Below are 25299 nucleotides of genomic sequence, written 5' to 3'. Positions count from 1 at the left end.
AACAACACCAACAAGAGAGTGGATGTCTGCCTACATGCCAACTTTTAAGATTTACCCAAGAGTCTACTCTTTTGGAAAAAAACATATTTACCCTTCTCAGTGGGTGATGCAGCAGTGATGCTTTACCATCATATACTAGTAGCCTCAGTCTATTCAGGCTTCAATACAAGAGCAGAATGTAGCTCCATCTCACCTCCAAACACTGCAGAGGTGCCCAGACCTCCCTCACTCCTGCTCCTCTACCCTCCACCCCCGCATGCTGCCAGGGTTGGGTTTGGCAGGGAGACCCCTGCGGCTGGATTCCACCTGACAGGAGCTCCTTAACAAGCGGCAGTCATTAACCTCCGGAGCAGGCAGCTGCCATGTGATGTAGTGCGCCGGGCCCACTGCAGAAGGCCCTATTGATCCCACACATACTTGGTGCCTTCCTGGATGCTTATAATCAATATGCAAATGGACCGCGGCATTGATTCAATATTAATTTTCAATTAGGGAGTTCTCGGGGGTCCTGAGTGGTCAATACAGAACTATACAGAGCAAAGGCATGAGCAAGTTGCAGTTGCATTGACGTTCTTCTACCCAAGACAACTTACTTACTGTTTATTTAGCCTGCCTTGCTGTAAGCACCGATTAAAGCTCTGGCTAACAGGCAGAGAGACAGATGGGCCTTTCTCCACTTCCACAACACACACTAAATAAACTGGATTCTGGTGAAAAGATATTGTCCAAACTAATCACTCATCATTTTACACTTTGTTCAATTTTTATTGTGTCTGTGTTTAGTCTTTTAAAGGTGGGGTAGTTTCAGGAACAGTCTGAGTAGATTTCCATAGTATCTTATCAATTTCACCTGTTCATATCAGCTTTCAGTTAGGAGCCGTTTGATGAGTGAGAAAGGAGAAATGACTCATTGTCCCCTGACATTACTTAACCATGCAAGACATCACACATTTAACGTGTATCATACAATTCCTGATAGGCCTTGCAACAGCAAACAAATGCATATTTAAGACCAGCCTCCATAATTTATGAAAAACAATTACAGAGGGCCAAGTCACCATGCTAGTACTCACAAGGAGAGAAACCCCACATTTACTCAGCTACTTACTCAGACACCAGGGCTTAGGAGCAACCGGCTGACCAAGTACGATTACCATCATTTTTCTTTCCTCGCTTTCTTTTGTTTCCAAATTCAGAGTCCAAGTCTTCAATTAGATTTACCAGGTGTCACCCTATCTTCAATATCTGCTCCTGTAGTAATAACCCTGCTCTGGAATGAGGAAATAAGTACTTTCCTCACATCAGTCAAGAATGTGGAGGGAGAGGGAGAGCGAGAGGGAGAAAACATTTTCTCTGTTGAAACGTCGTTCTCTGATAAGTGAGGTAATGGATTCCAGGCAGGACTAGTCCTGCTCTTCAACGTGAAAACAATATTATTGATTTATAAGCGTGTTGTATTTCCTGTACAGACTGCGTGTCTATCAGAGGCCATTTTATTGAGTGCTTGGGCTTGTCGCTGCGCAGCCTCTCACTTGCTTCCAGCTGTTCAAAGAGGCAGGCGCTCACAGCTGGGCTCTGTTCACTGGGGGAGACTTTCTGTAGAGATAGATACCACACTGTGACTGCACCAACCCTCCTAGCCTAGCACCCACTGCCTGCTCGGTAAGATGGGTGACATCATCAGAAAACAATGTCTGTAAAGCAACACTTCCTGCACAAAGGGAGTAGTCCGGGTCGAGGACAGGAAGTAGTACTACATAAATGACAGAGAATGAAACACAGGAAATGAGGCCCCTTACAATACAGATAAACTGTCAGGTAGGGGAAGAAACAAAAAAATCCAAACAAACTCCAATCAGTCAACAGAATAGACCAGAATGCAGTCACATCTAATCCAACAGCAACAGAGAGTGAAGAAGAGAGGATTGCAGGGAGGGAGGTATAGAAAAAGAGATAAACCAGTAGAGCCACTGGTTGTGCTTACCAGTAGCTGCACTGCCTGCTCTAATTGGTTTAGGGATAACATCAAATTACCACATTGCTCATTAATGGATGAAGCCTTTATTGGTTCCATTGATCAGCAGGACTTGTTAGCCATCATCCTGCGCAATGGTGGATGTAACAAGCTTACATATTGGCATATCAATTAATGCAATCAATTCCTGCCTAGCAGCTGCCATTCCCCACGTCCCCACCCCCCCATTCTCCTCATGGCTCTGGACAACCAAGACAAAAGGCCCCTGTCCAAGCAGACTTTCTAAAGAGATTTTCAAATGATTGCTTAAGTTGAGAGGCGCACGTTCAATCGACTGGGTGGAGGCGTGGCGAAGCAGTGGGGGAGGCAGAGCGGAGTGTAGACGTCTGGTTTGAGGTCAGTAACACAGTGTTAGGTGCGTAGGAGTCAAAAGTCACCCTGCTCTCCCTGCAACAACAGGAAGTTAGAAGATTCCAGTGGGTGAAAACAGACTGACTCAAAATGGGAAACGCTACACTCACTGACTCTTCACACTCCTCGTAGACAGCTGAGGAAGTTCAATCGGATTATCTGCCATACACACCATTGCAAGTGGCACATCTCAAACACCCGTCCCTTGATACTCCCAAGCAGATCACAGCTAACGGCGCTCAGCCCCTGTTCTTTAACTGTATGTCTGCTTTGACTGGCTAAACCGCCTGTTTCGTTTCAGACTTTCTTTTTTAAATTGAGATCAATGTAGCTTTTTTAAGACTCATTGATTAGCACGTAGAATCCTCTTCTCTGTCACGGCTGTTCCACAGGGATGGCCGACTTTAAATACTCCTATGCCAGTGTAGTGTCGCCCCAGTAAAAGCGTGGGCAGAGTCGGGGAGAACATGAGCGATGAATGAGGGAGCAGGGTGTGATAACTGAAAGCACACCATGACAAAGTGGAGGGATTTAACGTCGGGCCCGCAGCACTTCATTTGCTTAATAACAGATCATTCTGTTAGAAAGTGGCTGCTCTGAGGTGGATATCGCCCAACGAGGATGTCTCACTCGCAGAAATCCTATTTGAAGACAACACCTTGTGAGGGCTCATCCTCCTCCCCGCCTAAGACGATCAGTGCGCATGACAGGCCGTATTAATATGGCACTCCATCTAACCTTGACTTTTTCTCGCTCTCTCTCCCTAAAAACAGGAACCAAAATGATAGCCAGGGAGGAGGAGGGGCCGTGGGTTCTGACTGTGCATGTAGCAGGGTGAAGGGGCGGGGGTTGATGCTCTTTTTGAAAAGACGTCTTACATTCCCTTCTCCGAGCCACCTGGAGCCACTCCAAAGTGGGTCAGAGCACTCAAAGGGGGGTGTGGGGGTGCTGGGGATCATGTAGGACCACTACTGCACTCTATGATGACCACGCATGGAGAGGAGGGGCGCAATCACCCCCCTTGAGTCTTGTTAAAAAACAAAGGCCTCCCTTTGTTATGGGTACAGCCAGGGCTCATTCACTCCTATCTGACTCCTATCTGACACACTCCTCCATCACATCCATGACTGCCTGATCAAAACACATCACCCCGATAGGCACATCCAACAATACCCTGGCCTGCATCCACAAACATTCATCCAAGACACATGCCTGACTGCACCCACGCACACAAACACACAGGCTAAACAGGCTTGAACGTTTTTCCAGTTTAAATTTGACTTTTTGCCTTTACACACTAAAGGCAGAGGTTATAGTGTTTTAGGGCTTTCTCATGGTAGAAGGAAACCGTATGACCAGTTTTCACATCACTGCCTAAAACCTTGTGTTAACTGTCTTTCAAACAACCTTGTAGCAACGTTAGTGAGATAAGTCAACATCAAATCACTGAAGAGTATAGTACTGTATATAAATGCGACAGGAACATACATTTTTACTAAACTGTTTGCTAAAACATATTTCTAGACTGTAGTGCAGATATTAAAAGGTGCCTCTGGTAACTGCATTTCCACTTTATGAATGCTGTGAAGGTCAGGGAGGTAGGGAGGGGTTGGCTGTTTGTTTGACAGTGTTATTGCTGTGTCCTATGCTGAGGCCAGACGTGCAGGCAGTTAGTCGGGCACCCCACGCTCGCTGGATCCGAGTCCTCCTGAAGGCTCTCTCAGTCCCTGTCCCCAGAGCAACACAGAAGTGGGCTGAGCAATTAACAATTTCATGCTGGTTGCCTGAAGCATGTTTTGCTATGCCATAAAGATAATAGCATGAAGGGCGCAGTAGGCCCCCCTCCTCCTCCTCCTCCTCCTCCTCCTCCTCCTTCCCGGTGTTCCTCCATTGCCTCCATCTCTCAATTCTCTCCTGCGTGATTCACATCCCAGATATTAGTGTAATGGCTGCCTGCCTGGCTGCTTTATTAAAGACTCTGGTCGTTTAGAGGGGTTATTTAAGAAAAATATCCAGATGACTCCCTGAAGAGTAAACAGGTATGATTATTACAGTTAGAGAGAAAACTAGTCTTTGTCTCCCACTGGCTTCTTGATTTGAAAGTCTAACTTTGTAACAGCACAACAGGTGGGCAGGTATACAAAACAAACAGGTTCCCTCTCCTCGAACACACTGAGCATGCTCCGTAGTGGGCGCTGGTGACAGCCCTCAACCCCCCCACCGTGGCGCTGGTTGGAGGACGCTGGTGTGACAGCTTTCCACACACACCACTGTGCTCACGGCTGCACAACAGGGAAAACAGAGGCGTTGATAAACCTTTAAGCAATATTCTACATGAGCAGTTGCACATCAAAGAGTGAAAAAGACTGGAGGCATGTAGCTAACATTCTTCCCATGGTAGCATCACATGCCAAACTGACAAGAAAAAGCATGCATCAAAATGCTAGCTTGTGTATGTACATATATAGTTCTAAACCACATGGGGTTCAAACAATACCTTCCAATCAGTTTATTAGGTTCTGGAAAACAAGCAGTGAACCAGCCATCTAATTTCATTCATTTCAATAGAGATCTGATCCACTAGCCAGCCTTTTGTAGAGCTTTCCAGCTTTTTCAGAGAGGTCACATTTCCCATTTTCTAATGCCTCCACCTGCACAGCATGCACACTGCATACATGAACATGGGTTGACACTAGACACATGAATTCACAGAGAGACAGACAGACAGACACCCACTCACACACACCAGGGAAGCAACCGGCCACTGCGGCGTTGCTAATGAGTGGACAACACCTACAGTAGCACATTGTCCTCAGCCCAGACAGTTCACGTGACCCACATTGCGCATAGAGGGCATTGAGCTGCCTCATTTTTAAACTAAAGTGCTGCCTTCATATCACTAATGATATTTCTGTGTTAATGAGTGCATGTTTTTAATGCGGTGCCTCGTCGGGCTGCATTGGCAATCTGAAGATTTATTTATTTAATGTTATGACCAGGAGAGGGAAATTAATGAACTTGGGAGGTGGTTTAAAATCAGAACACAGCTCCGACGTGCATTAAACAAGGAAAGGCTTCCAAAAGCCTGTGATTGAGTTCTCATGTTATTTCAGATTGTACTGACAAATCTCCCTCTGGGTACAGACTGTGTGTGTCCCTATATTTTTCTGAATCTGCCAGCGAAAGGTAATGAGGTAAATAAATTCACAATTTGATTAAAATATAATAATAAATGCTTGATTGCATTTCCCCCTGATGGAGAGTGAGTCCCTGATCCTCTTCAGTATTCAAATGACTACATTTTTAACAATCCCAGCTCTCGCATGATCATCATTATTCCAGGAAAAAAAAATCCAGAGCAGATCAAGAAACAAAATAAATGTGGACTTGAGAGAGATGGAAGTGGACAAAGCGTTGCAGCACCATGCCCCCCCCCCGCACCCCCCGGCTGTGTGTGAAAGTCCAGCTGGCGTGGTGACCTCGGCTCCTCACACAGGCAATAGAGGCCACATATTGTTTATGATACGGGGCCCACCATCAATTTGCATCCTGAAGTGATCATGACGGTTGGACACACACCAACCAAGACACAAAACAATTAAGAAATCTGCACCACAACCTGAAACTACATCCCCCCCACCACTACCACACACACATACGTACCTACTGCCCCAACCCACCAACTAAATTGCAGTCACATCCCCCCATTTGTAGGGGATGATAATTGCGGACGGCCAATAAATTACTACTGCCTCCATATCAATTATAAGCATCACGTCTGGCAATGAGGAAAATGAGATCTTGTGACAAATTTCATGAGGCTTCGCTGCCCAGCAGCCTTTCTTAACATGCTACAGATAGCAATCCCTTATCTAGCCTCTGTAATGGGGAGCTACGGATAGAGAGATGGAGCTGCAGCCATTTAATTAAAAAGCTAGGGGGGGCGGTGTAATTCATTGAAGAGGCCCAGGATAGAGACAAAGCCTTTGTCTCCAATACATATTTTGCTCTACATTGTCACTCATCAGGGACTGAGCTTTCTGTATCTCGTTTGATAGCCATTCGAAGCATTTCCCCCTTCTTCTCTCCCTGACATTTTTCCCTCCATTTTCTCCTCCTTCTCTATCTCTTCTTCCTCTTCTTCCTTCCTTTTTTTATTTCCCAGGAGTCCACTGGAGTGTGTTATCCAATGGGACTGCTCCAGCGTTATTTACGAATGACTGCGGTGGACGGACAGTGGCACTGAATGAAATGGCCCATGCACCGAATCGTATTCCCACCTGGGGAGCGTGGGTGAGGGCGCTAGCTTCAAGAACTCCGCGATGAGGATTTATGGCGGACAGGGAGACGGCAAAATAAAACACCAAAAGGGATGGCCCTTAAATCTCATTCCCAGCGCAATATTAATTGCAGTTGCAATCGGGTGTGCTGATAGAGCGTTGACAAAACGACCGCTGCGTTCAAATTATGGCTGTACTCTCTACTAATATTTAACATCATTAGAAAATCATTAGAAAACCATCATAAAACCTGGGATTATGACTAGAGCATTAAACACAATGATTATTCAGTGTGTTCCTTCCCCGCTTTGCCTTGGAAATGAGATTTGCTTCAATATGGCTATGTAGGGGAAAGCAAGAGTGTTTCTCATAATTACTATAACATTTGAAAAACATTGGCCTGCATGAATAACTATACCATTTATGCGATTGTGTTTTCTTCCCCAAAAGCAACCTTTTTCAAGATGCTTGTGATACCAGAGGGGCATTAATGCAATTCTACAGAAGCATTAGCAAACTAATTCAAATATCTCTCCATACCTCCACCTAGGAGGAGGTGATGGCCGATCATATATTGCTTTTTTTGCATTGCCAGACAGGCATAGACAACATCCCTGAATACAACACCATATGATAAATAGCTCAAATGTATACACACACTGCATATCTTATTGGTTTAAAAATGAATCATCATTCAAACACCATCAGTTGTCCAGCAATATGGAGGGGGGCGTCACAGTTGGGGTTATGGGGGGTGGCTGTAGAGTGTTGAGGCAGCTGACACCAGTGCTCTCAGTGTAGCAATGGCTGCCACCGTGGTCAGGCCACAAACCATTAGCAACACAGCATGCCACAGCACATAACATTCACAATGCTGTATAGTATTTTCTCCTAAAACAAATACTCCCTAACACATTCTCATAACCATTTGGCTTATTCAGAATGGACTAATCTGTACATAGAGGATGGATGGATGTACTATTCCACTTATAGGAGGAGGACGGCTGATGATGTCGGTGTTACTTTTTGGGCTCTTCTCGGCAGCCCCATTATCAGCAGCAGCCATCAGCACAAAGATAAAAGATCCTAATGGAGCAGCCCCCGGTGGAGATGAAAGGTGCAGAGGATGGCACACTCTGTTTTGAATCCCTAATGCGGCCCATGTTTCTAGGGGAACGGCCAACTCTCAGGCCCCTTTCATAAGGCTCCCCGCTGGAGGCCTGAGGGATAAAGGGCTCCTCTTCCTTGTCACGGAGCGCTAAGGTACTGACCCCCTGACCCTGCCCTCAAAGGCTCTTCAAAACCTCCTTAGGAGGCACGTAGAGTTCGGAGGGGAGCATATCCATGTCCTCCCAGAATCAATCTAGGCACGGACAATGGAGACACAGCATGGTAGGGTTAAATCCAGCAAAATACACCCTGTGACATCACCAATATTAACCACACATGACCAATAATTGGTACACTGCATATGAATGGAAGGCTCAATGATCACAATGAGGATTGGCTGGCAGACAGAGAGAGAGAGAGAGAGAGAGAGAGAGAGAGAGAGAGAGAGAGAGAGAGAGAGAGAGAGAGAGAGAGAGACTGCGCCAGGCTATCCATCATCTAACTAAATGAGCTAACATTTAAGAAAAGTTCAGAGTAAGAAGAGAATAAAACTTTCTGTACTTGGAGATAAAACATTATCTTCTTGTGTTCTTAGAGATGGGGTGGACTGCTAGCTAACTCTCCTTACAGCTACACATTCTTTTGGGGGCAGGAGAAGAGAGAGGCTAATAGAAGAGCAACTCCTTGTCAAGCCTTTGAGAGTAATTCAACTGACACTGATGAGAATCAATGTTCCTTTGAATGCATTACTTGGCAGAAACGGGGGCTTTTGTCCCTTAAACTTAGCCGGCGAAAAATGATGCCCTTCGAACAATGGTGGAGAGGTGAAAATATTGAGAGAGAGTGAGTGAGTGAGTGAGAGAGAGAGAGAGAGAGAGAGAGAGAGAGAGAGAGAGAGAGAGAGAGAGAGAGAGAGAGAGAGAGAGAGAGAGAAAGTCTTCTCTCCCATTCCCTTTCACAGAGCCAAATGGATTCCGAGCACTTTATGCATTAATCAATCAATATCTCTCACTGTACATCAACGGCGCGACCAAGTTATGAATGACCTTTGCAACAAAAAAAAGGACACTTTAATGCACACAAGATAGCTCGTAGCTTAGTAACTTCAGCCCGGTTTTTATCACGCATGATTACACCTCCACAAGGCACAGAGCCATTAATAGTGCACTAAATATGACGAGGTTAGTCGTTATTCAATTTGCACATGGGCAGGGTTGAGGGAGGTGCTAAAGTGCAGCCTTGATGCTGCCAGTCACAAAGCTCACTGTCTGCCTGCCCCCAGCTCTATGCACTATGCTTTTGTATAAAGAAATATTCATATTTACACATATTTTATAATTATTATTATTTTTGCTATTATATTTGTCTATGCATTAGAATATGATAATGCCACAAAATGAAAACGGTAGACAGTCACCAATCACAGGGGATTTGTATTGGGGCTCCCATAAGCGTTAAGTGCACTCCTTTGTAGTGAGGCTCAAGTGCTAATTTAAAGATGGTTCCTATCTTTAGATGAAAGAAGACTATCCACCATCACACTTGAGAGAACTCACTGTAAGTGCAGGGGTGCACTCCAAACCTGCCTGTTGACAATCAGGTACAATGTCACCCAACAGTTTGGGTCGATTACATACAACAACAACAACAAAAAGCTGCTGCCCTCTAGCCTGAACACTACAATAGAGAAACCTTCCAATTAACTATGTTTACTAATATATTTTATTGGCAGGTAAGCTGAAGTAACAACTTCTTCTAAGTAGTAATGTACCACAAGCAATCTCTCAATCAAACGAGTCACTGCCCAGTATTCTCATGATGTTAGGAATTTAAAGTATTTTCTTATTTTTGACGAAGACACAAATCTTTCATCGTGCATTTGGTCGCCCCTCGTGGCAAGTACTGGCTCTTAACTTACTGAGCAATCAATTCCAATAATTTCTCATTAAATGACTGAATTCTTGAAATCAGATAACATGCACCAGGAAATGAAAATATACTTTTCTGGAGGCGGGAAACGGACGGCAGACAAAGAAGGGAAAGAATTTTCCTTTTCTCCTTTTTTTTTTGAATGGGCTGGAATAAGAAAGCGGGGCAGCAGGCAGGGTAAGGGCTGTGGGGGGGTGTATGGGATTGGGAAAAGAGTAGTAGTGGTGGTGGGGTCTCTCTGTGCCCCCTCCTCAGCGCTGTTGGAGCGTGGAGGTGAAGCGTGGAGACAGAGTGGAACGGACAGGAGCTGACTGCACAGAGAGCCACAGAAAGGAAGAGCCCAGGCCAGGAGCACATATTAATGCTATTGTGGGCCGCTCACAATGGGGCCTGGAAAGTGACTGCGGAAGGCCCTTAAACAAAGGAGACATCGTTCTCTCTCCCCCACCCAATTAGATTTTCTTGCCTCGTTTTACATGACAAAAACACAGGCCATTTTACCTAATTCCCCCTGCCATATTGGGCCCCGTTGACACAGGACCAGAGGAAACCAAACAAGCGGCAGATTAGCGCTCCGTCTGGCTGATTGACGGTGACCTGCACCGTCCATTCAGACACCGCCGCTGTAATGCCATTCTGCATCTCGCCCCCAAATATGTGCCCTGTCTCAACCTTCCCACCTGCCTGAGATATTCAACAAATACATGAGAGAGACACTCATTTCCAAAACACACCCCATAATCATAGCCCAACAGGAACTTAATACATTATCTAGCTCCCAAACTGTAGCAGATGTTTTCATATTATCTCCAAACAAAATGGCTGCTCTTGCTTGGGGTTAGCCCCTCCCATCTCTCTATAGCAGGGTTTCTCTAGTCTAGTTATCTTAACTGTGTGTGCTGGTTGTTTAATAGACATTGACTTGCCTGTCATTTCCAACACAGTTCCCTATCCGTAGTTCATTAAGGGAACAGAGAAGAGTGACAAGGATCTCGATGTTAATACTACTCCCTGAGTGCTAGGCCACCTTTCTCAGAAACCATTAGTCCCTGTTTTAATATTCAGATGACCACGGACCGTAGATGCTACAGTGTAATCCCTCGCCACTTCTATTAGGAGCTACGCAGGGGAGCAGCACCAGCTCTATCCCCTACAGAGGGCTGTGGGGCCTGGGGAGAGGAGAGGCCTTTAGCCTGTCTGGTGCACTGGGCTATGCTTCCTGCTGCACACTGACCTCTCTGCTCTCTCTCTCTCTCTCTCTGCTTCTACATCAACATCAGGGTGTTACAGCACTGTCTAACCTGCTCCTAAATAGGCATTGGTTGCTCTCACCTGCTCTCACCTGCATTGCCACTGGGTAAAGGCCCAGACTCTCTCTGGATGCTGCGGGTTTATCCTGTACCTTATGACTCTGAATAAGGCTGTTGTTGTGCATTCTGAATCTCAGACCAAGGACTTATATAAAGGCACATTGTCTTTTTTTGGGCCAAGTTAATAAACAATTTCTAAACTGGCAATCCAAGTCTACATGTATCACGGCAGGGAGTGCATTCAAAACTTCAAAAACAAGTGCATGAGACCATTGGCCTGAGTGAGTGAGGCGAAAATCTTTTTATAGCAGCACTTGGTCTAACGTAGCGGCACAACTCTAAAGTGGGTCTGAATTGCGTGTCCTTTCCTCTTCACTGTGCAGCGCGGCTGAATTGACTCGATACGCCGGGCTCTCCTGTATGCTTACTGAGCAGGTAGCATGAAAATTGACCTTTGCTTGGTTTCTTAACAGTGGATTATTCATCTTAATGCTTCAAATTGGTCAGGGTGGTTTTTCTGCTGCCTTCCAACATATTTGCCTTCTCTCTCTCCTGTCTTTGTGTCTTCCAAATTCATTTTTAAATGAAAGAATATGCTTTACAGAACTCTGAGGGCTCAACAAATAACCATGCCAAAAATCCCGGAACAATAAAAAAGGAAAAAGCCCTTATAAACTGCTGCAGGGATTGGAAATCAACAGGCAATGATTGCATATGCAGTAACCGTTTTATAGGCAATGTGTGAAACAAAGACAATGGGAAATTCAGAAAACAGATCTGCCCATGCTTTTATCTGAGTCGTTTATTTATACTCATTAGTATAAATGAGGCTCTATTTCACGAGGAAATGCAGAGCTTTAATCTGAAACCCAGGAGTGACACAACAGAGAGAAACACACTTGTCTACTTGGCCATATTCATTCTGGGTAGTGTTTGAGAGGCAGGCCTTTGTCTCAGTGGCTGTGCCCTGCACACTGTAATGTAACAGACACCAGGTCGAGAGGATGGCCAAGACACATAATACAACACGTTTAAGAAGCAGACATAAACCCTTAGATGGGAGCTATGTCTTTGATGTAGTGCTTCTGCTCTAATGACTGGTGAATCTCCTCTCCACCGCCCCGCCCTGTCTGAGGGGCCCGCTCCCAGATAAAACACTGCACTAAAATAATACGCAATAGTCATTTTTCTGGGAGTTTTTTCACTTTAAATACCATCCATGAGTGGGCCCAGGCGGCCTCCTCTGGCCCATCTAAACAGGCTTGTGGGGGAATCTGTCTAGTAGCAGCTAATAAAATAGCAGTGACAGGGCAGCGGGCCCGACCAGACAAAGAGACAGTGTGAGGGCTATGCCTTCCACCGGACCAGGAGGGACGCCATAAATCTAGCCCAGTCAAACAGCAGGAATGTCCCAGTTTGTCAAAAACAAATACCATCTTGTCTCGGATCGTCACTGGGCAGAAAAAGGGCCTCACATCTGGTTAAACAGAGTGAGCCAGACTTCCACCCAGCCCAGCCCAGGCCATGGGCACTACTGACTTCAAAATCCAGACTTCGGCCCTTCTTTAACAAACAGGACTTCACACGGAAACGGCTGTCCAATCAGCAGCCACAGAGCACCACCACACTACCCCACAACACTCTACATCTAAACATTAATCCTCTATTAGGGCCAATGCTAACACTTTGTTTTAGGCAGGGAGGGAGATTCCCCTACAGTATGCAGACACTGGGCCAGGAGCTGAAGGTGTGCTGTGATCAATAGCCTGCCCAGTATGAGTGGTGTACAGGTGAGGCCAGAGTGGTCCTCTGAGGCCGGGGGGACAGTGTGAGTATCCCTGTCACTGTACTGTTGATACCCAGCCTATCCCCTGTGGGGGGAGGGGGAGAGAAGGTGATGATTGTTGCCGGGGGTAACTGCATCCCTCCTCCTGCTCTCTCTCTCTCTTCTCTCATCTACTCTCTCTCTCTCTCTCTCTCTCTCTCTCTCTCTCTCTCTCTCTCTCTCTCTCTCTCTCTCTCTCTCTCTCTCTCTCTCTCTCTCTCTCTCTCTCTCTCTCTCTCTCTCTCTCTCTCTCTCTCTCTCTCTCTCTCTCTCTCTCTCTCTCTCTCTCTCTCTCTCTCTCTCTCTCTCTCTCTCTCTCTCTCTCTCTATCTCTCTCTCTCTCACCACCTCATATTTCCCCATGTATGTTTCTCCTCACTTATCCATACCCTCCCTCCCTCCCTCGAGAATAATCAGACTCAGGCTGAATCAATGGCAGGCGTGCAGGCCCACAGGTAAAGGTTAGCAGGGTTCACTATTGAATTATTCCTGCTCCTCTCTCATCACTGCCATCTGCCTGGCTGCTTTTAATTGATGATGTGGAGGGACAGACAGCACAAGGCTCTGACGCCACACACACACACACACACAAGGCTGTATGTGTGTGTCTGTGTGTGTCTGTGAGAGAGAGAGTGGGTATGGTGTGTAAGAAACACACAATTAGACACCACAGTGGTTCTCTCCACCAGTCATTCACATCTATCACGGGGCAGATAATGAATCATCTCTTGCTTTCAGACAGTGTTTGTTTCATCTGCCTTTATTGTAATGGAGCCTTCAGAGTGTGAGGGCAGGTTGGCTGCTGGAGAGGGCATTCTTCACTCCCTGGTTTTGTTCTGCTGTCAGGCTGGGAGAAGCTGTGAGACGCTGGGAGAGCCGGGGCTGCTGAGCTGAGACTGAACTCATCCAGAGCAAAGATCATGGCCTTTGATCTGCCAGTGCTCTCTGGGGGGACAAACAGGCCTTATTAAAAAAGACTAAATAAAGCCTTCCCTGCCTCCATTCTAAAGTTCCCAAACTTCTCCACTTCTCCACTCTCTCATGTTGCCTATGGTCAAATTGAGCTGCCTTGATTCTGACAGTGAGTGAACTGCTTGGTCTCGCAACACCAAAACACAGCAACAAATAACGCAATCTAACGGCGTTTAAGAATTTATTGGCTCTTGTGCCCAGAATACCTGACATACACAAACAGTGCAATCAATAGCAAATGTATCTGAACAAGGGCCTACTGGGCATGATATCAAAATGTGTGCCTTGGGGGAAGTCCAAGTAAGCTACAAAGAAAACTTATCTGCTTATGTAAAATTAAAAGTTACAACCGCTAGTGATCTGCAGGAGAGGTAGCCATATTACAGACGTATCGTATAGCGATCAAATGGCTGTGATGGATTTATGGATGTGCCTGTGTGTGCTGTCCAGGATGGCCTGAAACAGAGCTTTGATTGGATGGGATTTATATGGAACACTTGGCGTTATTGGTGTAGTGTGATTACAGAGCCAGTGAAATGAGTCACACTGGGGAACTGACTGTGTTACACTTACATTACAGCATTTCTTCTAAATAAACCAAGATGGCTGCCAAGCCGCTGTCTGCACTAGTGGAACAACAGCCAGCCATGTTGCACATCTGCAAAGACGCTGCAATAGAATCCTATAAACATTCACCTTGACTAAACTCATTATAACCTAGTTATTAAAAACCATATGGTACACCAGGTATTTTCACACTATCAGAAATGAACATGAACTCACCTCTCTCTCTGACACTGTCGCTGCTGCTGGTTTAATCAAACCCATCAGAGCCATTCTCTGTATGTCAGCTCATCTATTCTCAGTTCCCCTTTCTGCAACCACAGAGCCAGCAGCCCTCTATGCCCTCAACCCAGACTGACAGCCCCACAGGAGTGTCTGTGGTCACTCTCTCCCTGAGTGACAGGGGGGCAAGCAGGGCTACTGCATAACCCCCCACAGACCCCTCCGGCGTGTGCAACCCAGCACCCTAAACCACTGATCCCCACCTCTGCTCTGATATCCAGCAGCAAAGCCTCAGGGCCTGGAAATAGAACTCATTAACACGTTTAGTAAGTACAAATGAGAAGACTGTCTCCTGATGGACTGTCTATCTTTTGGATCAGCTTTCAAGGAGAGTGTCTGGTAATGACAGGAGCGAGGGAAACCAATATTATAATGCGCTGCCTGTCTCCTCTCTGCTGTCGGCGACGCACCTCGTCAGGGGCTGAAATAAAGGCCTGAAAACGGGCTCGATGACAGGGAGGGAGGGCCTCTCTCACCCACACACCCGCTAACTCTGTGTGTGTGGACACCTATGTGTGCGCTCATTTATGGGGGGTGAGTGCGTGCTACATAAAATCCAGTTCAGGTTTACACCCATGTGCCATCCCTGACGCTGAAAAGCACACACAGAGCACAGCACACATAGATACACTAGGCCCTATTGAGTTTGTTCACTATGAAGAAAGCTTATTATGCAAAAAGCTTTTTATGTTAAAAGTTCTGGCTGAAAAGTGGACTGAGTACATTTTGTCCAAACTGAAATATCTTTGTAGTTTCTGAGTTCACCCTTCACTTGGCCTCCTCTCACTATCCCTCTCTCTTTCTCTCTTCCCCCTAAAGCCTTGTGCTCTACTCCATCGGCCATCTATTGGGTTGACTGACAGACACACAGTGGGCCAGTCTTTGTTCACCTGCCAGACAGAGAGAGGCCGAGGCAGCGCAGCCAGTGGTCAGTGCCATCCAGCCCAGTGCTTAGTGCTCTGGGATACAGTCATGAAACGCAGGAGGAATGAATCTGGACACAGAACGTTTTGATTCATAGTCTATCCCAGAATAGGATTGTGGCTTTCTGGTCAATTTGCTATTGCAGGATGAGCCAGCAGTGGAATTTATACAGAGGCCATCTATAAACCAGGAGGTAGCTAGGGGGAAAGAAAATACTTCCTTGTGTGAGTTTGGACAGCAGGGCCATATGAGTGCGACTGCGTAACGTGCAGAACTGGAAAGTCTATAAAGTCATAATTTCAGCTTTTTTAATAATAAAAGGCTAGTTTTTTTATATTTTTCAAAATGAAAGGTAATGTATTTATGAAATTCCTGCCACGTTCTGCGGACAGCAAACAATTTCCTCTGCTCCCCGTGCCCCTGGGTCCTGGATTAGAGGCTAGCCGTCTGACAGGAGACAGACTGGGCACTGGGCCCCGGGCCCTACAGGGGCCCCTCCTCACCCTACTAACCCTCCTCACCCGCCCTCGCCCAGACCTCATCTCCACTCTGCATCACCGCAATAACAGTCTTTATTAAAACAGCATACAGCAACGTCAATTTCAGATTGGCCATAATATGGCGTGGAAGAAGGGGCTGGTGGTTAGGGGCTCCAATATCCTGTTTCTGGGATAGTTTACTTAGCATTTTAACAAGCATGAAAAAAGCAGGACATTCCAGGGATGGCTGCCGTCTGTCTCCTGTGCTCCTCCTGCCTGTGGGAGGGAGCTGTGCAGCATGCGGCCCCCGCAACGCCATCGGAGCGTGGCCAGGCTCACCCCTGCTTTCCCCTGGCTTCTGCTCTCACAGCCCCGCCACAGGACCCGCTCCTTCAGGAGCACTGTAGGAGATGGGGAGCTGGAGAAGGTAAAGCTAAAAGCCCAGCTAATGTGCAGCTCTCAGGGGCTATAGACAGGCAGGGTGCGAGAGGAAGGGAGAAGACCTGGCTTCTCTACTGCATGAGAGTGAGATATTCCAGCCCAGTTTAGGTGAGGATGGTTTTAAAGCCCAACATTCCCCCCCACTGTTGACATATCCTGTCCGCCGTCCAAGACCCTCCGTAAGGGCTGCCAGAGAGCTGGGGCCCCCAGAAGATGAGTGAGGATCCTGCATTTGCCTTATTAGCGCATTTTTTTAGGCATTAATCTTTTTGCCAGCTTTTTTGGGACCATATAATTATGTATGAGGCAGAGAGGGAGACAGGCGCGTGGGGAGGAAAGAGGGATGCCTCTGTTGTTAGGACAGGGCTTGCTATTAAGTGTGTGACCCTGGAAGCGCACCTCTTTCAGTGAAACAAGCAGCGGGTTTCAAATTGAATTCCGCCAGTATGCAGTAATTCCACACATCCTTTAGCCTCATTTCCATTTGCCCATGCAAACAGCCTGCATGCTCCTCTGCCCACTCGCTAGGCCACACCCACTGAGATGTGCCGGCCAGGCTCTTGTTACTGAGCTTCCTGGTTAGAGACCTAAGCAGGCTCTGCTGGTGGGGTGTTTACCATGGCTACTGCAGTGTCACTACACAGCCTACCCGTCACCCCTCTATACACCCCCCTCTGACTGCTGCTACACCCCTGACTGGCCAGGCAGGCCCCTGCGTCCTGAGAGACTGCAGACAATGAGTGGAGGCTGCTCTGACGGCCACCGGCCCCAACATCCCTCCCAGCCTCCTCACAGACAGGGATTTCCTCCTGCGATGAGAGCCAAGCCGTCACAGCCCAGCGATCAAGGGCCTGCCATCTGTGACTGAGGCAGATTTACAGCAGGGGCTAATCCACACCGTCAGCCCGTTTGTTCTCTTTCTCAGCCTCCTCCGCACACACACACACTCACACTGCTTCCCTCCATATTTGTGGCCTGCTCCTCTCCACCACTCCTCCACTAGGACCCTAGTCACTGGCAGAAGGGCACCCACCCTGCGGTACCATTTAACTTTGCCCTTTTTAAAAGGCATGATCTCATTCTGTTCAGTGCTCAAAAAATAACTTTAGTCCATTAACTGTTATGGAATGAGAAACCCCAATGTGTCAGTGAGTTATATGCCCTGGTGAACATCACTCATAAGAAATAGTGTCATCCAATGCCCGAGTGTCACACTAGCTATCAGTCACCATACACACGCACAGCCACAAACCCACACACACACATACCTGGAACCTGAGTTCCTCCTCTCGTCTCTTCTCCCCTCCCTCTCTCTGCCAGTGTATCCAGTGAGGTGTCGGTGTCTGGGCTGGGTGCAGTGTGTTAGTACAGCGCAGCAATGGGTTGTGCTGTGCTCTGTGGCCTCTCCACCCAGGGACAGGGACAGGGCAGCTGTGTGGCTGGGGTGTGGGTGGGGCTGGGGCCCCTCTGAGGCCTCCTTTGTTCCCCCCCAGCCAGCCAGAGAAAGGGTTAAAGAAGACAAATGGAGGCCGAGCCACAGAGGAACGTGCTTAAGCAGCACATTTTCGGAGCGGGGGCAGGAATTAAAACAATGACTGCCTTTTATCCCAGCGTTGGTCTAATTGGATGGGAAATTCATCTCTGCAGCCTTAGCAGCACTCTCCCTTGACGCTCTACAGAGGGAAGACATGGCACCAAAAACCTCTGGCCTTCGGAGTTCACCCGCCCAGCCGCCCGCACCCCACAGCTTCCTCACACAGACTTTCACCCAGCAAGGCTTTCTGTGTGAGTGCATGTGTGATTACACACGTTGCAAACACTGTCCTAGTCTCTGTGCTGTCTGCATCTGTTTGCAGAGACAAGCCTACTTGTGTTGTCATCTGTCCATTTTCCTTTATGACTTCACCCTGCTATTTGATACAGTGGTCAGGGCTCCTGGGGCTGTTGCAGGGAGGCTGCTGATTGGGGGAAGCCTAGTTCCTAGCTAGCTCCTGTGGAGACTAGTAGCCCAGCACCTAACACCAACAGAGCAGCGCTCCAAGCCCAGCAGCAGTCAGGGGAATTACTGCCTAGCTGACCCAGAAATCCAGGGCCAGCTTTGTTTTAACAAGCAGGGGAACCTTCCACCACTTTAGCAACTGTGCCTCGACCACAAGAAAGGGTCCTGCGCCTCCGAAGAGCTAGCGGGGAGGAAATTAAATATTACACCAGGAGGGAAAGGTTCAGCTCTAAAGGGGGGGGGGTTTCACTGGTGCTGGGACAAGGCATTAGGAGGTGAAGTGGTAGTTTGGCAGAAGGGGGGTGGAGTCTAGGAATTCACAACAGTTCATTCTCGCTGATGAAAAGGTATGTTCATTAACAGCGTAATTCGATCAAGATGCTCGGGGGGCGAGCGAGAAAAGACCAACATTCTTTATTACACACTTCATTTCATTTAACGGACCTTTAAAAACGATATATAAAGGAAAAAGGAAAGGGCGAAGGAGAGAGGGAAAACTTTGCCCCGGCTCTTAAAGGGGATGTGGCAGGCGTTCCAGACGCTCTTGGTCTGCGCCCAGTCTTTTCCTAGCAGACAGCGTCCGCTGGCCTGTACGGCGGGAGAGAGCTGAGCCTGACTCTGTAACACAATCAATCAGGCCTTCAGCGCTGAGCCTCGCAGAGCTCTGTTTGGTAAACATCAAGTCACAGGCTATTAAAGGATCCGCTGGCTTTCTAAAGTCCCAGAATGCCAGACTGTTCAGGAGCATGATAACGACGGCCCTTAGCATGGTGCATAGCCGCTAACACAGTCACTAACACAGGATAGGGACTGGGAGAGACATTAGGAGATCTCTATGATTACGGTTAAATTACTGGATCATAATGATCTCTGGATGTCTTGATACACATGAGCAATTCCACCCTTTGACCTTGTGATATGTTTACAATGAACTCACCTTGCCTTTCATCAGTGTGTTACAATCAGCCAAACCTAATGATCTAATTCCTAACAACCTTCCCGTTCTATTTCTTAACCTCTCAGGTCAAAAGTACCTGAATTACTTTCGGGAAAAGATGAGGTGATTAAATTAATCAACTGAAGGACCTGACAGCAAGGCAATCAAGTAATCTTCAAAGTACACACTTCATGCAGGCAATAACCTTGAACTAAACCCCACTAGCGGCCTAAACAATTTTCACATATTAGAATGTTTTTTATCCACCATCTTGTAGTGTTTGTCATGTGTTTACTGTGGGATAATGTGGTTTGGAAGACTGTAGTTTGATGTATCTCCGAAGGGGGGCTGGAGGGAGCACCCCCAGCGTGTGTGTGTATAGTGTGTGTGTTGCTCTGCCTACACCACCCCCGGGCAGGAGCCCATTACCTAACCTACAGATAGCCTCACTCAGTTTCTTACAAACCTGGTCATCCACTAACACACATCAAAGGTCAGGAAAGAAAATATATAAATAAACAGAACCTCAACCAAAAAACGAGAAAATGAGACTTGTTTGTGAACCACACCACAGCCCCCCTCCTTCCTCCAACACAAAATCCCCAACCCCCCACCCTTTTAACCTAAGTGGGCTTCCTCTTGCTTTTACATGTTCACTTGTCCACTGTACTGTAGTCATTAACATATTTGGAGTGCAGCGAGCAGAAAGCTTAATTGTCCTTAATTGCTCGGCTAAATGTGTTCTCTAATGATTTGCCTCAGATCTGTGACTGCCTTTTGCGCAATTTCCCGGCCGCTGGCTTCATTATCCCTGCCTCCTTGGAACAAAGCGTCTTCAGAGGCCCGGCCTTTTTTTTACATAACAACACAGAGAGTGAATGTGAGGGAGGGCAGTGACGGTACTCCACGGACACACACACAATGGAGGCCCTTTGTCAGGGTGCAGAAATTAAAGTGATTAGAAAACCAAATCTGTACTAAGACACAGTGTTAATTGACCACAGCTCACTCTTTTTTAATCGGCCCCTAACAAACGACCAACCCTGGCTTTTGTTTGGGCCTTTTGCTGCTGCTGTGGGTGTATCTGTTGTTGTTGCTTTGCTCCTCCTACCTCTGGCCTAATGGCATCGCTGAATGTGTCTTTAATGGCTGAACAGCAAGGCCATGTAGCCTCCATTAACTACAGGCACAGCCAGGCCTGATCTCAGGATTATTATTATTATTTCTCAGAAAGCATCAAACTGAATTGTGCATACATAGGAAAAATTCATTCAGAAATAATTAGTTACAGTTAATTTAGTTTTGACTAGAAAAAAAAAGATTTTATGAATACATGCACTATTCTGAACTGAGCTTATTATTAAAATATATAAATAAACGTAGAGTGTAGGGTTTGTGCCTGACAGAATGGAGGCACAGTAGCTATTTCCTGCCTTCTACCTGTGTGGGAGGAGTTACAGAGGGCAGGTGGCTTTCCTGGTAGATTTGCACTTTGTGCAAGCAAAAGTAAAACAATCTAGAGCACGCTGTATTTTGTATCTGAGGTGCCACAGAAAATAAACAGTGCTCCATTTTATCATTGTTTCACCTGCTTATGTCAATATCATAGCACAGACTCAGTGGCATTGGGAGCTGTTTGTCTTGTTTGAATTTGATAAGGCACAGACACTTACTCACATTTCAACCACTGTTACTTTTTTTTTAAATCAGTTTATCAGTATGTTTTTGATTACATGACCCTTGCAGGGAAAAATAACAACAGCAACAGCAGCACAGTCACTGTCTAAAGGTGGCTGGTTCCATGAAAGTAATCAAATTACCTTTGATAATTAACATAAGCACTGCTGCTCATATTTATACCGCAGAGGACATAAAAGAAGGCCCTCTTTAGTCCCTCTGGGAAGTATTATGAAGTAGCTACAGGTACAGCCAGTAACCGGTGAGTGTGTCTGTATCCCCCTGTAGAATAAAGTGAAGAGTAAGTCCTCCTGGTCTGTATCTTACCTGTATCAGCAGACGGACACTTGCGGATGGTGAAGATGGCGCTGAGCTCCTCCTCATCCTCAGGCAGGCCCTTCTGCAGGCGCTGGAGCTTCCTCAGGCTCTCGCTGCGCTGGTGCTTCATGGAGCGTACATGCTGGACCAGGTTGAGCTTGGCCTTGGTGGAGTAGTTACACAGCACACAGTGGTAGTAGCAGGCATCTCCCTCCACCGCGTTCTCCTGATGCTGCAGGTGCTGTGGGAGGAGAGAGAGGGAGAGAGAGAGAGAGAAAGAGAGAGGAGAGGGAGAGAAAGGGCTTTTAACTGACGGCAGACAGCTGGCCAGGCACCACTGACTCACTTTCACTCACACAGTTCGCAAATGAACAAATCAATTACCAAATCACAGCCCTGTTGTTTAACACCCAGCCCTCTTCCACACTGTTCTGTTTGGACTGAGCCCTGTATCTCTCTCTGTGTCTGGCTGTATCTGTCTGTGGACTAACAGGACAGGAGAGGAGAGGGGTGGGAGCCGGGCTGGTCTCAGGGGCCCAGGCGCGGGCGAGAGGCACACATCACGCACCCCTCAAAGGACCACAGGACCACAGCCCTGGCAGACGGAAGGGAGCATTGACCCCTTTCACTCAAGAGAAGCCACCCGTCTCTGAAAAGGAAACTCCAAATATCTGCCTGTTTCACGCATGGGATGCTAAATATTGATCAGGGCCAGTCAAATCCTCCCTATCACAGCAAGCGCCAGGGAGAGAGAGAGGGAACGTGGAGAGAGAGAGGGGGGGGACCACATTCTGAAACAAGCCAAAATATTCCTCAACAGGGTAGTGACCTTGAGGGGACAGAGACTCCACAGTATTGACCTATCAATCCCATCACTTCCTCTTATTGCCCCACACTGACACTCCAACTCCACTGTACCCCACACCCCACACACACCCTATAATGACACACAACGTGCCTCACACCCCACAGTGACACCATCTCTCCCAACACCACACCCCACTACACCACGGACCCACACAGTAATTACCCCCTACAAGGCCCAATCAATGGCACAATGCCAACACAATATATTCATGTTTACAATGGAAGGGCCAGAATTAGTATGGCCACTGTTCTCACTGCTTCTCATGCCTGTCATGTTCTGTTCATACGGCCCACTCTGGAGTCTAGTTGTGGATTTCTGGAGCTGCAATCAATGTCAATCATCACAATATGTTTTTTTCTATTCTGATCTTCATGGCCTAGTCTCTTGTGAGATCCAGTGGCTGAGTGGGTGAATGGGCTGAACAACAACAAACACTTCACTGCCAGATGGGGACTAGATCAGATAATGAATCAAAATAAATGTACTTTCCGTCCATCATTAATGGTCCATTAAAAACTGCCAGGAAAATAAATACATGTAAAAAATGTGATTTCTTTGTAACAATGGCCAGGTTTTCCATGCATGGCTTTGAAAGCTTTTTGAGAATTGAATGTAGAGGCAATGAAAATAAGGCAATTGAAGCTTAGAGGCGGAGATGCTATTGGATGCATTTGATAGGTAATTATTCATCCTAACCAAGACAATTGCTACTGCAATTCGTCATATCATGTGAAAACTGAAAATGCTATGATAAAAAATAACTTGAAAGCACAAGCAGATTATAAGAAAGATTGCTATGTTTTCAGTATTGTTTTATTTGAAACCAGGTTTTCATTTTGAATGTGTGGCTTCATGCTGAGAGAGAGGATAAAATGGCTGTTATCCTGTATACATCCTGTATCTGCCTCCCACCATGACTCTCTTAATCTCCCGTACAGGCCACCCCCACACTCAGACAAAGGTCGGGGAAAAACTAATTGATTCATTAAGAGGAGCCTGAACTGGCTTGCCCTGCAGTGGGGCAACGTGTTTAGATGGCTGGGAAATGCAAAAGCAATGGAAACATTAGATTTGTAACCACATTACATCTGAATCAGGTGTTGACAGCCTGGGCTGAGAAAAAATCATAACAATATTACGTTCCTTGAAATGCTCCCGTCCTTTTCTCCTAATGTTTAATTTTCTGGTAATATTGTAATATCGCTATGGGGTTTTCTGGGCAATTGTATTCCATTCTCCCTGGTTTTATATTTCTCACTTCTACACCTAAAACGTACATTAGGACACTGCTTCCAGGAAAAGGAAGGGAGTTTTTATTTTTTGCAAGCCCCACAGCTCTGTGTAATAGAGTTATTAGGTGATTCTAAAAGGGTCTGTCTCTCTCGCTGTGCTCTCCCTCCTCGCCTCGTTTGAAGCCCTCCATGATGTCATTGAATAGGTGCTGCTGGATATTCTACTCGTGCGGGATATATCCCTCCTTTCTCCTCCTCCTCTTCCCCCTCCTTCTCTTCCGTCCACACATATTGCATCAGCGCTCAGGTACAGAGAAATCTGACAGACAGATTTACTCGTAGATAACACCAAATCCATTGTGTGATTGCTGAGCTGAGAAATGGCACACTGTTTTCAGTCATAGCAGATGTCTTACAAAAACAATTGAGTGAGAGGGACTTCTTACCGCATTATGACTCAAGGCTCCAAATATCTACAAGGAGACAGTGAGTTCACACAAAAAAACAGACGACACCTGACCTAAACTTCAAAGGTGGTTTCAGGAGGTAGAAAAACAATCCTGGGAGTTTTACAGCTTCCCATAAAAAGGGCAGGATTTATACAGGAGTGAACCTGAGACTGCCTGGCCTAGAACAGGCTGTATATTACCTCAAAACGTACTGGGCTGTAGGCAGGGCCCGACTTAGTCCAAACCAGTCCTCATCCCCTCTGTATCACCACCTCTTACAGACCACAGACACCTGTAAGTGTGTTAACAACCACCCTTACTCAAACAGCACCGGGCCGTACCAAACAGAGTGTGGAGGTGGTGGAGGACTGTTGTTAGAGATATGGGGCCTGATCAGTACAGGGCCAACACAGCAGTGCACCCCCTCCCCGGACCGGTCCATCTGACCAGTTGTAGGAGTTGTAGGTGGGAGCTCTATAGAGAGATGGGATTAAACACTCCCCATGGGAACAGAGGCTCTCTGATACACCCCCATGCATGTGCACGCTCACAAACACACTGGATTCCATCAACATTATACATATGAGAGAGTCTAGTGATCCTATCTAGGAGCACACACAAACATTGGATGTGAAACACAGTAATGCATTAGACAGAGCCTGTGTCTGTTTCCTATGATCCTGCAATGAAGCCCCTAGCTGATAAATCACCTCCAACTGGAGTGCAGGAATTCAGCGGTTTAATTAAAAAGTCATGTTGGGAGAGAGAGCTGGGAGGAGCTGGCCTGGCCCCTCCAAAGGAGAGGAGGCTGCCTGGGATACCCTGCACCAGGGCCCCTGAGCACCAAGCACCCCACTGAGGCCCTGAGAGGAGCTGAGCTACAGAGCTGGGTGGAGGCTGGAGGATGGCTGTCGGCCCCTCCTCAACATGCCGCATGGCTTCAATTTCTCTTCAGTTCCATTTCATTGGCTGGGAATTTACGGCAGCCGTACAGGAGACAGGAGTTTTAGCCCAGCATGGATAAGAGATGAGAGCATGAAGTGGAGTGCTGGAGAAGGACGGGGCGAGGGAGGCAGAATGTGTGTGCTGTTCTGTAGCCAGGCTTCTGTACTCTACCTCCTCTCTCTGTGGGGGTTGAAACTCTGTGTTCGTACAGGTAGAGAGGGACAGGGGAGGAGTGGGCGCCACCACATCATCTCTCTGGCAACTTAACACTGCACCCTGGCCTCTCAGTGGGCAATATAGGGACAGATCAGTTACAACACCCACCCAGAGTGCTGCATTCATCTGCATTTCCATCCACTTCAATGGGATGTA

General features: G+C 47.0%; 1 protein-coding gene across 1 annotated transcript in view; it reads right to left on the bottom strand.

Moving 5' to 3' along the window:
- LOC121548458 (zinc finger homeobox protein 3) overlaps nucleotides 1-25299 on the bottom strand; it is a 163214-nt gene that overhangs the window by 47788 nt on the left and 90127 nt on the right. The window contains 1 exon segment of the mRNA XM_041859877.2: nucleotides 21443-21674. Within this exon segment, the coding sequence (XP_041715811.2) occupies nucleotides 21443-21674 (232 nt within the window).

The sequence above is a fragment of the Coregonus clupeaformis genome, chromosome 33 (assembly GCF_020615455.1).
Source record: "Coregonus clupeaformis isolate EN_2021a chromosome 33, ASM2061545v1, whole genome shotgun sequence".
Lineage (NCBI taxonomy): Eukaryota > Metazoa > Chordata > Actinopteri > Salmoniformes > Salmonidae > Coregonus > Coregonus clupeaformis.
This window is presented reverse-complemented; position numbering and strand designations above follow the sequence as displayed.